The following is an 18,099-nucleotide window of genomic DNA, read 5'->3' on the forward strand; positions in this document are numbered from 1 at the left end:
CGAGTATATCTGACTGAACTAACTCCGCAAGCTACGTATCATTTGTGTGTTTGTTTACATGGCTGCCATGTTGGGGCACAACATTGAGCAGCTGCAGATTGATATGAGCCAGGTCTTTTGATTGGACGACGGTCTGTTATTGAGTTCATCGGTTATTACAAAATTACAAAAGAACACACTGCAAACCATCTAATGAATTCAGCGATTGACCAATCAGAATCAAGCATTCAACCAAGCTGTGTAATGCATTGTATAAACTTGTTTGCTGATTGGATAAAATATAATTTTATTCACCATAATAATAATAATAATAATAATAGGCCTGTATAGAGCACCGAAGTCCTGACGTCACTGCCCTCTACTACCAGTAGAGGGTAGTGAGCGCCATGGTTCATGTATGTTTTTATAAGCATTGTACTCTCCATAGGGGGATTTTAGATCGCCTCATATAAGAACTGTGTTTGAAAAATAAACCGATCACCCGGGCCTTTTCACTCATATGGATATGAAGCATCGACTGAAGGTGGAAATGTACAAATATACCCAAAGAGTAACAAAATAAGCGTTAGAAACGAGCCAAACAACCCAGAGACTACATTTCCGGGTAGGCTGCTTCTGCCCGCAGCCCGTCGCACAACAGAATCTGAACGTTAATTACGTTTATTTTTATTTTTATTTTATTGATATATAATGTATCGTGGTTAGTACGAGTCGAGTCACCACCAGCTGAGCTTACGTCAACGAGGAATCTCAGGAACGCAATATGTTGACAGCTGGGCATGTCGTATATGCTCAGCGACATTGCATTCATATGTAGTTTCAAGGCTTTTGCGGTCACATTAATTCCATTTTCTCTAGAAACTGGCTGTATCAAATATGAATGGACATCATTAACGACGCACAGCCACTCCCCTGACAGAAACGCTGAGGTGACGTCAGACTTCGGAGCTCTATAACAAGGCCTAATACAGAGCCCCTCCATTGTCTCCAGGAGAATGCACATCCTTCCCCAGCTGGAAGGAGAAACCACCATGAATATCACCGTCACCGACAACACTGAGCCCATCAGCCGAACTGTGACACCGGCTGCACCCGGATACTCGTACCCTATCAGCTTCCAGGTACTATCCCATACCCGTACCCCATTATCTTCCAGGAACTATCCCGTACTCGTACTCCATTATCTTCCATCTACCAGCTGTTTAAAAACCAGGAAGAGACGCCTGCTCTTGACGCGTATATGTGCCCACGCCCTATAGGCTTCCAGGTAGACCTACTGCACATACCTTAGCCTATCAGCTTCAAGGTACTGCCCATTATACCTTAGCCTATCAGCTTCCAGGTACTGCACATACCTTAGCCTATCAGCTTCCAGGTACTGCACATACCTTAGCCTATCAGCTTCAAAGTACTGCCCAATATACCTTAGCCTATCAGCTTCCAGGGACTATCCGTACCCGTACCCTATCAGATTCCAGGTAGGCTACTGCCCATACCATAGCCTATCAGCTTCCAGGTACTGCCCATAGTCGTACCCTATCAGATTCCAGGTACGACCCGTACCCGTATCTTCCAGGTAGGACTTTACGATTGGGGGAAGATCTTTTTCCTGTGCCGCTGCCTTCTTCGATTAAATTTACATATATGTAAATGCAGTCCATTTACACTTTACGGTGTTATCTTTATTTTTGTTTGTTTGTTTTGTTAAGTCAAGCTTCAATTCTGTTAACTGTGTAGGTACCACAACATTACTGTATATACTGTCAACATACATTTATATTTAAAGGATCTGTCACAAGTACAGATCCGTGTTTAGCCGTTGAATACAATTGACATAATGTACATTACCATACTGAAATGATGGAAAACCAATGACTTTCTTGAAGGCAACATTGTCAGCAGTAATGTAAAGTATAAAGTGTACGACTTCTAGATACAATTTACAGATTACAATCTAGGCATTCAGCAGACGCTCTTAATCCAAAATCAAATCAAACTTTATTTATAAAGCACGTTTAAAACAACCAATGACCAAAGTGCTGTACAGATCAGTGGCAAAACAGAGACAAGCGAGAAACACAATAAGACATTTTGACATGATACAGGGAGGGAGCAAAATATCACAAATTGTGACACCCCTAAATTCCAGGTATATTGGTGACTAGGTTATAGTGTCAGAGATGGTTCTAAATCCTAATCATATTTATTCATCCCATCCAGGCAGGGACGTGCAGAGAGTGTTATAGGGGCAGGGGCTGAAATCCCGTTAAGAGGGCACTTTTGAACAAAAATAGAGAAAATAGCAGATCTACAAGCTCTCAATGCGTCGCAGTGCGACGCGTTGAGAGCTTGTAGATCAGCTATTTTCAGGGCGCAACCCCAGCACTCTGTATCTACTGGAGATGCGGTGTAACGACTTGGATTTCAAAACAAATTTGTTCAACGCAAAATGGCGCGTTCCAAGTTCAGGAGGCTTCGGAAAAAAAGCTATTTTCCTGAATGCTGCCTTCCGGCATGGCATGAAAAGGACTCTGAGTGGCATTTGCATTTCTTCCACCATAGTAAATGCTGCATTCGTGGTATGGAAAGGGCAGTTGTTTTACAGACGGGCATAGAGTGCCGCAGTCATGACGACACCAGGCCCAGGAAATAATTCCCAATGCATTTTCCCCATAGACATTTCAAAAAGTATTTATTTAAAGACCTTTTAAGCGTCGTACAAAGCCAACTCGAGTTGTGACAAATCATGACAACAAACACAATATTTTGGACCAAGCAAATAATTACAAAGAAGAAAAACAACAAAAAAGTGTTGTAACCTGCCGTTTTTTTCTTCTTTCTAATTATTTGCTCGGCCCAAAACATTGTGTTTATTGTCATGATTTGTCACGACAAGAGTTGGCTTTGTCCGCGGCGTAAACGTATTTAAATAAATACTTTTTGAAAAGAGGAAAATGAACAGGGAATTATTTTCCCGGGTCTCTCGAGGGTGCGGGACTGCGACGCTCTATAAGGGCAGGGGCTGAAGCCCCCTTTGACGTCTATGTGTGCACGTCCCTGCATCCAGGTATCAGTGACGGGGTTCCTCATGCTGGAGATGGTCCTGGGTCTGAGCTCCAACCTGACGGTTCTGGCTCTGTACTGCATGAAGTCCAACCTCATCAGCTCCGTCAGCAACGTGGTCACCATGAACCTGCATGTTCTGGACGTGGTGGTCTGCACCTGTTGTATCCCCCTCACCATCACCGTGGTCCTGCTCTCCATAAAGGTTATTATTATTATTTTTGAGTGGTGCAAACCACTCCAACAACTGTCTTTGTACCCGTGTACCCGTGTTTGTTCGTACCAAAAAAACGAGCATGGTTGCTATGGTTAGCAACCAAAAAAACGAGCATGGTTGCTATGGTTAATAAATGTGTAGTTGCACCACTCAGTTCACACGGGTGTGATTTTTAATATTTACCTAGCCTTGGATCAAGACTATCAGATGTATTTTATCCAGTCTGACATTTATTGCTTATTACGTACGTATGTATCTAGTCTTGGTCTCATATGGTCCCTATAGTCACTGTAAATCGGCATGCAAAGCCCATACTTCCCGTACATAATACAAAATAAAAGTTGCCACGTGCGTTTATACACTGGGGGGAAAGTAGGACACATTTACTAGGGCCCCAAGAAAGCCTGGATAAAAGGCTTGAAAGCCTGGATAAAAAAAATAAAAATAAAGAAAGATGTGCGTGTGGGGCCCACAGAGAATGCTTGTCCCAGGGCCCAGCATTTGGTGCTACATCCCTGAACATGGCTATACAGGGTCTAGCCATGTATATATTTTTGGTAAATATGTGGAGAAGTACAGGCTTTGTGTGCAGATTTTCAGTGATTTTCTCCATTGGACCCTCAAAATGTCTGCTAAAGCAACTAACTCACCACCTCTCCCCCTCTCATGGAAGTAATTGACAATATATAAAGTTACAACACCAACTTTGATGAGGCTGTATTGCTTTGTTTAAAAAATACAAGGTTTTCTTAATTTCCTGAAAAATGCATATTTTTCATTTCCTGAAAAATGAACATTTTGGAGTTATGAGGTTTCCTCCCGACAGCAGAGATGTGGTCTTGATCCAAGGCTATACCTCCAATCATCACTGTGGTGCACTAGCTGCTACTGTCCATCAAGGTTTATTTCAATTCTATACTTTTCATTAACTTCGTTAAGTTTTAGCAAACTTTTCTGCCCCCTGCTGGCAGGGCGACACGGCGCTGGTCTGCTGCTTCCACGAGGCCTGCGTGTCCTTCACCAGTGTGGCGACCGCCGTCAACCTGCTCGCCATCACGCTGGACCGCTACGACATCTCCGTCAAACCCGCCAACCGGGTGCTGACCATGGGCCGCGCCCTCAGCCTGCTGGCCGCCATCTGGGTGCTCAGTCTGGTCAGCTTCCTGGTGCCCTTCATGGAGGTGAGGCGCAGTGTTTTTGGCATCAAATTTTGATTTTAGTTATTTTAGTTGTTGTGTTTTTAGTCATATAGTCTATTCAATAGTTTTCATTTAGTTTCAGTCACATTTTAGTCACCTGGAATGTTTTAGTGTTAGTCTAGTTTTAGTCGACTGAATGTCATAAGGTTTTAGTCGACTAAATCTACGGTTGATTTAGTCGACTAAAATGTATTTTGGCGGGCCTTGATGCCGTCGTGATGACTGTTTTTACACTTGCTGAAAATAGCCGATCTACAAGCTCACAACGCCACTTTTTGTGTGTTTTTTTTTTTTTGTAAATGAATGCCCTACTACATGGGCAACTGGCGGCCCTGGGGCCACATGCGGCATGGGAATTGTAGTCCAGGAAGTAAGTGAGCCCAGTGTCCATGACATCAGAGACACTGGGCTCACTGCTACAATCTAAAAGATCTAAAACCACATATTACACACATAAAGACTCCCATGAAAGTGTTCTAAATCTTCTAAATGTCATTAACATATATTTGTATGCAAAAAGGGTGAAACGTCCCTTTAATGCAGCCCTCAGGTTAATATAGAATAGTGATATATTATTGATTTCAGCTGTTATACAATTCAAAACATGCAAACATGGCCCGCTTTTGTATGTCCAATGTGTTTGGATTTAGTTCATAAAGTTGACATAACTAAACTAACTAAATTCATTTGAAATTCAATAAAAAGGTTATTTTTCAGGATTCCAATTTAAAAAAATGGCCCCATTTCTTGTCATTAGTCCTACAACTACAACCTATCTCAAACCCTCCTAACCTCCCACGGGGCAGCACACCTAAACCTAACCTTAACATGGGTTAAGGCTTAACCCATGTTTAACCAAGTATGCACCCCTTAAAGGCCTCCTGCAATGAGGCCCTGGCTCGCAGTTTTCCCCTGTTGTCTCTTTCACTAGCCTCAAGTCATATTGAACTGCCTTCACCTGCAGCAATCTTGCTTTTATACAGGTGGGGCAAACCATCCCCTAACCAGTTAAGTGGTAAATAATTAACTCAACCACACGGCTAGCTCTAAGGCCTATAGAGTAATCTGCCACCTCACTATACATTACAACGAATATTAAATATGCATTTACATATCACAGGCCCAATTAATTTAGAGAACCTAACATAAAGACCATACATAATAATACAAACATGAACAAACACCCCTCTACTCCTCCTCTACACTACAGTACTTGGCACCCTCCGATGTAGAGAGGAGTGCCAGCACTGCAGAGGAGAGACAGGTGACAAACATAATTCAACTTCAGTGTCAATAAATACAAATATAAACATATTTAAACCCCTTTCAATCATTGTGTGAATTACTAAAAATGTCATTTGTACAATATGAAGCGTCACTTCCAATCCAGCTTCCAATCCGGTTTATCAATTGATCAAGTTGTCTGTGTGCAACGTCCTTGATATTGTCTATTGGGCACGGGCTGCCCCGTGACCAATTACAATTGGGGTGAATAAAGGGGTAGAGAAAAAAGAAAACATGTCATAACATTGCCAATTCCTCCATCACACACAGGGATTCATTCAGTTTTGCCAAGCTCTAGCCATGTAAAATGTGTGTACTGTATGTGCGCACGTAAATTACAATATTCCTATATTATACAGTTTTGGAGTAGGCAGGCTGTACACTGGCTGGCACTCTTTAGTCTTTACATTCAACGTAGCTAGAAAGCAGGCTTCCATGCCGATGAAATAAACAATTATAATCTACTGCATATCGTTCCTGTTAAATTATGTATGAGGCAATAGAAATGATTGTTTCCACTTCCATTCTCAGTGTGAAGTCTTTTAAGCACATTTTGATTAACACAATAATATTGTTTAATAACCACAAAAACCCTATATGGTTGAGTGGAGTCCCTCAGGGCTCTGTGTTGGTGTTGTTTTCGTTTTCTGTTAATTGTGAGGAAATCTTTTGCAGGAAATATAACAGCTCGGCAAGCTCAAGCTGCTAGTATTTCCCACAGAGGTTTTCCACCACAATACGGGTGCTTGGGGGTTTAAGTGGAATTGTGATTATTCTTTGCCACAATGTGTTGTTTTTGACAGCAAATTTAGATTTTAGTTTTAGTCATAGTCTCTTGAATAGTTTTCATTTAGTTTTAGCCACATTTCAGTCACCCGGAATGTTTTAGTGTTAGTCTAGTTTTAGTCGACTAAATATCATAAGAGTTTAGTCGACTAAATCTACAGTTGATTTAGTGGACTGAAATGTATTTTGTCGGGCCTTGATGCCGTCGTGATGACTGTTTTTACACTTGCTGAAAATAGCCGATCTACAAGCTCACAACGCCACTTTTTGTGTGTTTTCTTTTTTTTGTAAATGAATGCCCTACTACATGGGCAACTGGCGGCCCGGGCGCCACATGCGGCATGGGAATTGTAGTCCAGGAAGTAAGTGAGCCCAGTGTCCATGACATCAGAGACACTGGGCTCACTGCTACAATCTAAAAGATCTAAAACCACATATTACACACATAAAGACTCCCATGAAAGTGTTCTAAATCTTCTAAATGTCATTAACATATATTTGTATGCAAAAAGGGTGAAACGTCCCTTTAATGCAGCCCTCAGGTTAATATAGAATAGTGATATATTATTGATTTCAGCTGTTATACAATTCAAAACATGCAAACATGGCCCGCTTTTGTATGTCCAATGTGTTTGGATTTAGTTCATAAAGTTGACATAACTAAACTAACTAAATTCATTTGAAATTCAATACAACAATTATTTTTCAGGATTCCAATTAAAAAAAATGGCCCCATTTCTTGTCATTAGTCCTACAACTACAACCTATCTCAAACCCTCCTAACCTCCCACGGGGCAGCACACCTAAACCTAACCTTAACATGGGTTAAGGCTTAACCCATGTCTAACCAAGTATGCACCCCTTAAAGGCCTCCTGCAATGAGGCCCTGGCTCGCAGTTTTCCCCTGTTGTCTCTTTCAGTAGCCTCAAGTCATACTGAACTGCCTTCACCTGCAGCAATCTTGCTTTTATACAGGTGGGGCAAACCATCCCCTAACCAGTTAAGTGGTAAATAATTAACTCAACCACACGGCTAGCTCTAAGGCCTATAGAGTAATCTGCCACCTCACTATACATTACAAGGAATATTAAATGTGCATTTACATATCACAGGCCCAATTAATTTAGAGAACCTAACATAAAGACCAAACATAATAATACAAACATGAACAAACACCCCTCTACTCCTCCTCTACACTACAGTACTTGGCACCCTCCGATGTAGAGAGGAGTGCCAGCACTGCAGAGGAGAGACAGGTGACAAACATAATTCAACTTCAGTGTCAATAAATACATATATAAACATATTTAAACCTCTTTCAATCATTGTGTGAATTACTAAAAATGTCATTTGTACAATATGAACCGTCACTTCCAATCCAGCTTCCAATCCGGTTTATCAATTGATCAAGTTGTCTGTGTGCAACGTCCTTGATATTGTCTATAGAGCGTCGCAGTCCCGCCTCCTACCCGGGACCAGGAAATGAAATCCAATGCATTATTCTCATAGACATTTCGTAAAGTATTTATTTAAAGACGGTTACGCCGCGGACAAAGCCAACTCGAGTCGTGACAACTCATGACAACACAAACAATATTTTGGACCAAACAAATAATTAGAAAGAAGAAAAACAACAAAAAAAGTGTTGTAACCTGCCGTTTTTTTCTTCTTTCTAATTATTTGTTTGGTCCAAAATATTGTTTGTGTTGTCATGAGTTGTCACGACTCGAGTTGGCTTTGTCCGCGGCGTAACCGTCTTTAAATAAATACTTTACGAAATGTCTATGAGAATAATGCATTGGATTTCATTTCCTGGTCCCGGGTAGGAGGCGGGACTGCGACGCTCTATTGGGCATGGGCTGCCCCGTGACCAATTACAATTGGGGTGAATAAAGGGGTAGAGAAAAAAGAAAACATGTCATAACATTGCCAATTCCTCCAGCACACACAGGGATTCATTCAGTTTTGCCAAGCTCTAGCCATGTAAAATGTGTGTACTGTATGTGCGCACGTAAATTACAGTATTCCTATATTATACAGTTTTGGAGTAGGCAGGCTGTACACTGGCTGGCACTCTTTAGTCTTTACATTCAACGTAGAAAGCAGGCTTCCATCCCGATGAAATAAACAATTATAATCTACTACATATCGTTCCTGTTAAATTATGTATGAGGCAATAGAAATGATTGTTTCCACTTCCATTCTCAGTGTGAAGTCTTTTAAGCACATTTTGATTAACACAATAATATTGTTTAAGAACCACAAAAACCCTATATGGTTGAGTGGAGTCCCTCAGGGCTCTGTGTTGGTGTTGTTTTCGTTTTCTGTTAATTGTGAGGAGATCTTTTGCAGGAAATATAACAGCTCGGCAAGCTCAAGCTGCTAGTATTTCCCACAGAGGTTTTCCACCACAATACGGGTGCTTGGGGGTTTAAGTGGAATTGTGATTATTCTTTGCCACCATGTGTTGTTTTTGACAGCAAATTTAGATTTTAGTTTTAGTCATAGTCTCTTGAATAGTTTTCATTTAGTTCTGCACATTTTAGTCACCCGGAATGTTTTACTGTTAGTCTAGTTTTAGTCGACTAAATATCATAAGATTTTAGTCGACTAAATCTACAGTTGATTTAGTCGACTAAATCTACAGTTGATTTAGTGGACTGAAATGTATTTTGTCGGGCCTTGATGCCGTCGTGATGACTGTTTTTACACTTGCTGAAAATAGCCGATCTACAAGCTCACAACGCCACTTTTTGTGTGTTTTCTTTTTTTTTTAAATGAATGCCCTACTACATGGGCAACTGGCGGCCCGGGCGCCACATGCGGCATGGGAATTGTAGTCCAGGAAGTAAGTGAGCCCAGTGTCCATGACATCAGAGACACTGGGCTCACTGCTACAATCTAAAAGATCTAAAACCACATATTACACACATAAAGACTCCCATGAAAGTGTTCTAAATCTTCTAAATGTCATTAACATATATTTGTATGCAAAAAGGGTGAAACGTCCCTTTAATGCAGCCCTCAGGTTAATATAGAATAGTGATATATTATTGATTTCAGCTGTTATACAATTCAAAACATGCAAACATGGCCCTCTTTTGTATGTCCAATGTGTTTGGATTTAGTTCATAAAGTTGACATAACTAAACTAACTAAATTCATTTGAAATTCATTAAAAATGTTATTTTTCAGGATTCCAATTTAAAAAAATGGCCCCATTTCTTGTCATTAGTCCTACAACTACAACCTATCTCAAACCCTCCTAACCTCCCACGGGGCAGCACACCTAAACCTAACCTTAACATGGGTTAAGGCTTAACCCATGTCTAACCAAGTATGCACCCCTTAAAGGCCTCCTGCAATGAGGCCCTGGCTCGCAGTTTTCCCCTGTTGTCTCTTTCAGTAGCCTCAAGTCATACTGAACTGCCTTCACCTGCAGCAATCTTGCTTTTATACAGGTGGGGCAAACCATCCCCTAACCAGTTAAGTGGAAAATAATTAACTCAACCACACGGCTAGCTCAGTCTAAGGCCTATAGAGTAATCTGCCACCTCACTATACATTACAAGGAATATTAAATGTGCATTTACATATCACAGGCCCAATTAATTTAGAGAACCTAACATAAAGACCAAACATAATAATACAAACATGAACAAACACCCCTCTACTCCTCCTCTACACTACAGTACTTGGCACCCTCCGATGTAGAGAGGAGTGCCAGCACTGCAGAGGAGAGACAGGTGACAAACATAATTCAACTTCAGTGTCAATAAATACAAATATAAACATATTTAAACCTCTTTCAATCATTGTGTGAATTACTAAAAATGTCATTTGTACAATATGAACCGTCACTTCCAATCCAGCTTCCAATCCGGTTTATCAATTGATCAAGTTGTCTGTGTGCAACGTCCTTGATATTGTCTATTGGGCACGGGCTGCCCCGTGACCAATTACAATTGGGGTGAATAAAGGGGTAGAGAAAAAAGAAAACATGTCATAACATTGCCAATTCCTCCAGCACACACGGATTCATTCAGTTTTGCCAAGCTCTAGCCATGTAAAATGTGTGTACTGTATGTGCGCACGTAAATTACAGTATTCCTATATTATACAGTTTTGGAGTAGGCAGCTGGCTGTACACTGGCTGGCACTCTTTAGTCTTTACATTCAACGTAGCTAGAAAGCAGGCTTCCATGCCGATGAAATAAACAATTATAATCTACTGCATATCGTTCCTGTTAAATTATGTATGAGGCAATAGAAATGATTGTTTCCACTTCCATTCTCAGTGTGAAGTCTTTTAAGCACATTTTGATTAACACAATAATATTGTTTAATAACCACAAAAACCCTATATGGTTGAGTGGAGTCCCTCAGGGCTCTGTGTTGGTGTTGTTTTCGTTTTCTGTTAATTGTGAGGAGATCTTTTGCAGGAAATATAACAGCTCGGCAAGCTCAAGCTGCTAGTATTTCCCACAGAGGTTTTCCACCACAATACGGGTGCTTGGGGGTTTAAGTGGAATTGTGATTATTCTTTGCCACCATGTGTTGTTTTTGACAGCAAATTTAGATTTTAGTTTTAGTCATAGTCTCTTGAATAGTTTTAATTTAGTTTTAGCCACATTTCAGTCACCCGGAATGTTTTAGTGTTAGTCTAGTTTTAGTCGACTAAATATCATAAGATTTTAGTCGACTAAATCTACAGTTGATTTAGTGGACTGAAATGTATTTTGTCGGGCCTTGATGCCGTCGTGATGACTGTTTTTACACTTGCTGAAAATAGCCGATCTACAAGCTCACAACGCCACTTTTTGTGTGTTTTCTTTTTTTTTTAAATGAATGCCCTACTACATGGGCAACTGGCGGCCCGGGCGCCACATGCGGCATGGGAATTGTAGTCCAGGAAGTAAGTGAGCCCAGTGTCCATGACATCAGAGACACTGGGCTCACTGCTACAATCTAAAAGATCTAAAACCACATATTACACACATAAAGACTCCCATGAAAGTGTTCTAAATCTTCTAAATGTCATTAACATATATTTGTATGCAAAAAGGGTGAAACGTCCCTTTAATGCAGCCCTCAGGTTAATATAGAATAGTGATATATTATTGATTTCAGCTGTTATACAATTCAAAACATGCAAACATGGCCCGCTTTTGTATGTCCAATGTGTTTGGATTTAGTTCATAAAGTTGACATAACTAAACTAACTAAATTCATTTGAAATTCATTAAAAATGTTATTTTTCAGGATTCCAATTTAAAAAAATGGCCCCATTTCTTGTCATTAGTCCTACAACTACAACCTATCTCAAACCCTCCTAACCTCCCACGGGGCAGCACACCTAAACCTAACCTTAACATGGGTTAAGGCTTAACCCATGTCTAACCAAGTATGCACCCCTTAAAGGCCTCCTGCAATGAGGCCCTGGCTCGCAGTTTTCCCCTGTTGTCTCTTTCAGTAGCCTCAAGTCATACTGAACTGCCTTCACCTGCAGCAATCTTGCTTTTATACAGGTGGGGCAAACCATCCCCTAACCAGTTAAGTGGAAAATAATTAACTCAACCACACGGCTAGCTCAGTCTAAGGCCTATAGAGTAATCTGCCACCTCACTATACATTACAAGGAATATTAAATGTGCATTTACATATCACAGGCCCAATTAATTTAGAGAACCTAACATAAAGACCAAACATAATAATACAAACATGAACAAACACCCCTCTACTCCTCCTCTACACTACAGTACTTGGCACCCTCCGATGTAGAGAGGAGTGCCAGCACTGCAGAGGAGAGACAGGTGACAAACATAATTCAACTTCAGTGTCAATAAATACAAATATAAACATATTTAAACCTCTTTCAATCATTGTGTTTGTGTGAATTACTAAAAATGTCATTTGTACAATATGAACCGTCACTTCCAATCCAGCTTCCAATCCGGTTTATCAATTGATCAAGTTGTCTGTGTGCAACGTCCTTGATATTGTCTATTGGGCACGGGCTGCCCCGTGACCAATTACAATTGGGGTGAATAAAGGGGTAGAGAAAAAAGAAAACATGTCATAACATTGCCAATTCCTCCAGCACACACGGATTCATTCAGTTTTGCCAAGCTCTAGCCATGTAAAATGTGTGTACTGTATGTGCGCACGTAAATTACAGTATTCCTATATTATACAGTTTTGGAGTAGGCAGGCTGTACACTGGCTGGCACTCTTTAGTCTTTACATTCAACGTAGAAAGCAGGCTTCCATCCCGATGAAATAAACAATTATAATCTACTACATATCGTTCCTGTTAAATTATGTATGAGGCAATAGAAATGATTGTTTCCACTTCCATTCTCAGTGTGAAGTCTTTTAAGCACATTTTGATTAACACAATAATATTGTTTAAGAACCACAAAAACCCTATATGGTTGAGTGGAGTCCCTCAGGGCTCTGTGTTGGTGTTGTTTTCGTTTTCTGTTAATTGTGAGGAGATCTTTTGCAGGAAATATAACAGCTCGGCAAGCTCAAGCTGCTAGTATTTCCCACAGAGGTTTTCCACCACAATACGGGTGCTTGGGGGTTTAAGTGGAATTGTGAATATTGTTTGCCACCATGTGTTGTTTTTGACAGCAAATTTAGATTTTAGTTTTAGTCATAGTCTCTTGAATAGTTTTCATTTAGTTCTGCACATTTTAGTCACCCGGAATGTTTTACTGTTAGTCTAGTTTTAGTCGACTAAATATCATAAGATTTTAGTCGACTAAATCTACAGTTGATTTAGTGGACTGAAATGTATTTTGTCGGGCCTTGATGCCGTCGTAATGGCTGATTTTACACTTGCTGAAAATAGCCGATCTACAAGCTCACAACGCGTCGCAGCGCGACGCGTTGTGAGCTTGTAGATCGCCCTATTTTCAGCATGCAACCAAGTGTAAAATTACCTATACTGGATCTCTTGTCCACTAGTCCCTTACATTTTAGTCTAGTTTTTATTTGTTGACGGAAATTGTCAATACATTTAGTCTTAGTTTTAGTCATCACAGCTTAGTTTTCCTCAGTGAAAAAAGATAGTCGACGAAACATTTTTCGTCTCAGTTTTTAGTCGACGAAATCAACAGTTTGCCACAATAATGGAGACATTCTAATCTTCTTCCACATGGTCCCCTTACCCTATAGGTGGGCTTCTACGCCCAGGGGGGTGGGGCCGAACCCAACCGGACGGTGGCGCCCCACGCTAAAAGCCACTACCACACCGAACCTGTCCTCTACTACCACCTGCTGGCCCAGATCCCCATCTTCATCTTCACCGCCGTCGTCATGCTCGTCACCTACTCCAAGATCCTGCAGGTCTATAGCCTCAATTGTGCCACATTTTCACGATTTTTAAAAAATAGCAGACCTACAAGCTCGTAGCGCACCACACCAAAAGGGGTTCCCGCCCAAAATGGGTTAAAGATGGAGTGCCATGATTTTTTTCCACCCTAAAACATGATCATCAGGTCTTATTGTTATACAGTATTTGTTAAAATGTCGTTTTTATATGGGCACCCCCACCAGTTCATTAAGTATGCCTGGTTTGCCTGGTGGGTGGTGATGGGTGGTGATCCACCTGAACTGAAGCCACACCCACAGCTGTAGTTGTATGATAAAGGGGGAGGGGTTAGGGGAGGGGCTGATAGTGTGATGTCACTATATTAGTGTTTTTTGCAGTGGCACGTTTGACTTCAGCCGTAAGAAATACAAAGTTAATACACCATTGCACATAAAAAACGACTCCAGGGTGTCTTAATGAAGTACTGTCACCTCATAGACACATGAAAAACTGGAAAAATACAAAAAGTGTGGCACTCATTGTCTCAACCAGGCCGAAGGCATGGGGAGAGAGTATGTTTTGCACTCCGTCCGTGTGTGTGTGTGTCCGTCCTTCCTTCCGTCCGTCTGTTACCAGCTAATCTCTGGCACCGTTAACCCGGTCGATGCCAAACTTTGCACACACACTCGCTGGATGCCAACGATGAACCTCTGCCCCACATTTTCCAGAATGGGATGTTATAGCGCCACCATAAGGCAGCTTTTCACATTTTTTACCTAAAACTGCACCGATCTGCGTGAAACGTTGCATGCACACTTCCTAGAGGCCAAGGACAAACCTTTGACCTGCATTTTCCGCATCTGCCTTTTATAGCGCCACCAGGAGGCCGACTTTTGTAAAACACATTTTTTGATATTACTCCTCCAGATTCTGTCCAAAAATCTCACAAATCGTTACACAGTATCTCTATAGTCATGTGCTCAAGTCGGATCTATCCCATATTTCATATTCCATCCTAATTGGCTATAATTGGCTTTCAAAGTTTGCAAGATTGCCCCGTTTTGAACAAAAGCCTCAAATCATGAACGCAGCGTGCAATTTACATGAAATCTTTCACACATTTTCTTACTAGGCTGAGGAATATATCCCACCCTTTTCACATTGGCCTATTATAGCGCCACCAGGAGGCCACAACCTGACCTGCCTTGGTGGAGACCTGTGCCCCGAGGGGCACTTTTTCTACACCTTTTGGTGTTCATTTTTATTTCATTTTTCCCCCACTCATTTGTTTTTGTTTTTCAAAATGTCACCTTTATAATTGGTTTTTACAAATTACACGGAGAAGATTGTGTTCACATCTCAATGCCTATATATTTAGACCAGGTGCTGGATGTCAGGCATCAAGGCAAACATCAAAGAGGAGGAAAAAACATCCACACACTATAGTTTCTAGAGCGCCACGAGACTTACTTTATTAATGGCAAGAAAATGCAACGTTTCGACCCAATAGGTCTTCATCATTTGCCTGATGAAGAGCTTAATAAAGTAAGTCTCGTGGAGCTCTAGAAACTAGTGTGCGGATGTTTTTTCCTCTTCTTTATACAAATTACACCCTGTCGTGTCTCGAAATATTTCAATTGCCCGGTGGAAACCTTGACGTCCACAACCCGCAATCCAATGGAAGATCTACAAGCTCACGTTGCGACGCATTGCGTTGTGAGCTTGTAGATCGGCTATATTTGTGTGATGCAGTATAGTATGCATTAATTTGCGACAGTATACGGATATACGAGGCTTTTCCCCCTTCAGCGAATAAACCTGCATGCAAATAAATTTGCCTCTGTGTCTTGCCTCTGTAAACTTGCCTCTGTAAACTTGCCTCTGTACCTTGCCTCTGTAAACCTTGCTGCAGGCGCTCAACATCCGCATCGGCGCGCGCTTCCACCACCACGCCGCACAGAAGAAGAAGAATAAGGCGGCGCGCAGGAAAAAGCGACCGTCCATGACCGCCATGACCGCCTCGCAGCACGAGGACGACACCCACACAGACGGCGGCTGCCAGAACGCAGACGACACCGCCACTGGGGGCGGCGGGGCGGGACGATACCCGGCGCTGGGCATGCGCACGTCCGTCTCCGTCATCATCGCCCTGCGGCGCGCCGTCAAGCGGCACCGCGAGAGGCGCGAGCGGCAGAAGAGGGTGTTCCGCATGTCGCTGCTCATCGTGTCCACCTTCCTGCTGTGCTGGTCGCCCATCACCGTGCTGAACGCCTTCATCCTGGCGGCGGGGCCCAGCGACGCCACCGCCCGGCTGCGGCTGGCCTTCCTGGTCATGGCGTACGGCACCACCGTCTTCCACCCGCTGCTCTACGCCTTCACCCGGCAGAAGTTCCAGAAGGTTAATTGCGCCGCCTTCTTATATGTCTGACCTGCATGTGTGTAGCCTGGAATCCTGGACTGATTCGCTATACGTTAAACCCCATTTAGACCTGAGGACGATTCTATAAAAGTCGTCTAAAATCCTGACAGTTTTCTGAAAACCCCCAGGTTTCCATGTCAGTCGTTCTAAAACAGTTTCATGTCAAGTACCCCCAAAAATATATGTAATTGGCCGCCGACCCCCATCTGAAAATATGTTGTTCCAGGGACCCCCCCACAGAAACAAAGGTTTGAGTTAAAAACGTTTGCTCGGAAAGAATATATATTCAAAGATTTGCGCCACATTTTCACGATTTTTCAAAAATAGCAGACCTACAAGCTTCCTGCATGAAAGGGGGCGGGCTCGGGATTCTGATTGGTCTGTGTGGGCGGGGCAGGACCGGAGACGTCCAATGTAAATTTTAGCCACTTGGGGCCGATTCATACTCCTATTTTACCGCTGTAGTGCCGAAATGATTTCGCCTCGTCAGAAATTTTCAGTAGCACCGAAGAGCCTACTTTAGGACGGTATACCCGCCCCCCCCCCCAGAGCCGAACCGACTTTTAGGAGTATGAATCGCGCCTTAGCCCTTCTTTGCTGTGATTCATTGAGCACTATCCAATCAGCAATGACATGCCTATACGTAACAGGTGACCCTTGGAAATCAGGCTCAAGACGGCCCGATTGAGAAGCCAAGTGAAAAGGGCCACTGTTGAACGCAGCAAATCAGTCTGGATTCCAGGCTAAATGCCACGTCGTACATACCTTCTACGTCTTGCACCTTTATGTCTAACCTCATGTACATACAGGGCTATATCTTGCGCCACCCCTTATCCCTTATCCCTAAACTAATTTGCCATTTTTTACTATTTAAAAAAAACCTTTTAAAATAGTTCAAATAGCCGATCTACAAGCTCACAATGTCTCGATGTAGATCGGCTAGTTGAACTATTTTAAAAGGTTTTTTTAAATAGTAAAAAATTACAAATTAGTTTAGGGATAAGGGATAAGGTTGGCGCAAGATGGAGCCCACAGTACCTGCTACTTTTTGCACCAATATTTCTGCACCTGCTATTTTTTATATTATATGTATAAATGTACAGAATACAGACGTTTGACTGTTCTTTTGACCTGTTTCTTTCCTATGTTTTATCCTATGCTCTCCCTCTCTCTGCTCCACCCTTTTTAACCTGTAAACCCGTGATGCGTCAATCAAACTGACTCTTGACTGTGATTTGTTGAAGGTTCTGCAGAGCAAGATGAAGAAGAGGGTGGTGTCCATCACGGAGGCGGAGCCTCTGCCCGCCAACGCTGTCATCCACAACTCGTGGATCGACCCCAAGAGGAACAAGACGGTGACGTTCGAGGACAACGAGGCCAGGCAGAAATGCCTCTCCTCTGAGGATGCCGAGTGAAGGAGCTGTGAAGGAGCAGTGTCCACGGAAAGCCTTTTTTTGAGCTGCACTTCTTCGGTGAAGTTGTGTTGCAGCTGCTGCGCTTCGCATTTCAGTGGAGGAACTTTGCAAAGTGCACAAAAAATACCTCCGGCAGGTGAAGGGCGGGCACCAAAATATCGGCCGCCTCATTGCCGTCTCTGTACCCTGCCCACACAACGGCGGTGCTAGACGTGTGCCGGCGCTCGATCTTGGCGACCAGACACTCAATGTCCTTTCAGATTGACCCCATGGCTGTCCAGACCAGATCACACCTGACAACGGTTAAAATTCCATGGAGGATGGACCCAGGTGAGAGAGAGGAACCTGGGGACACTTGAGTTGTCATCAGATGTAGAGTGTGTCCTGTAGGAGGACGA

The 18,099-nt window shown here is 42.4% G+C and overlaps 1 protein-coding gene across 1 annotated transcript; it reads left to right on the forward strand.

Moving 5' to 3' along the window:
• Nucleotides 1–995: 995 nt before the first annotated feature.
• On the forward strand, nt 996–17,701 carry LOC306922878 (G-protein coupled receptor 22-like; the record flags this gene model as incomplete). The annotated part of the gene is made up of 6 exons (XM_079500760.1): nt 996–1,121; nt 3,068–3,268; nt 4,252–4,461; nt 13,732–13,902; nt 15,780–16,265; nt 17,531–17,701. 6 exons carry the CDS (start codon nt 996–998, stop codon nt 17,699–17,701), a joined length of 1,365 nt encoding a protein of 454 aa, XP_079356886.1.
• Nucleotides 17,702–18,099: the final 398 nt, after the last annotated feature.

The sequence above is a fragment of the Electrona antarctica genome, assembly GCF_951216825.1.
Source record: "Electrona antarctica genome assembly, chromosome: 5".
Classification (NCBI taxonomy): domain Eukaryota; kingdom Metazoa; phylum Chordata; class Actinopteri; order Myctophiformes; family Myctophidae; genus Electrona; species Electrona antarctica.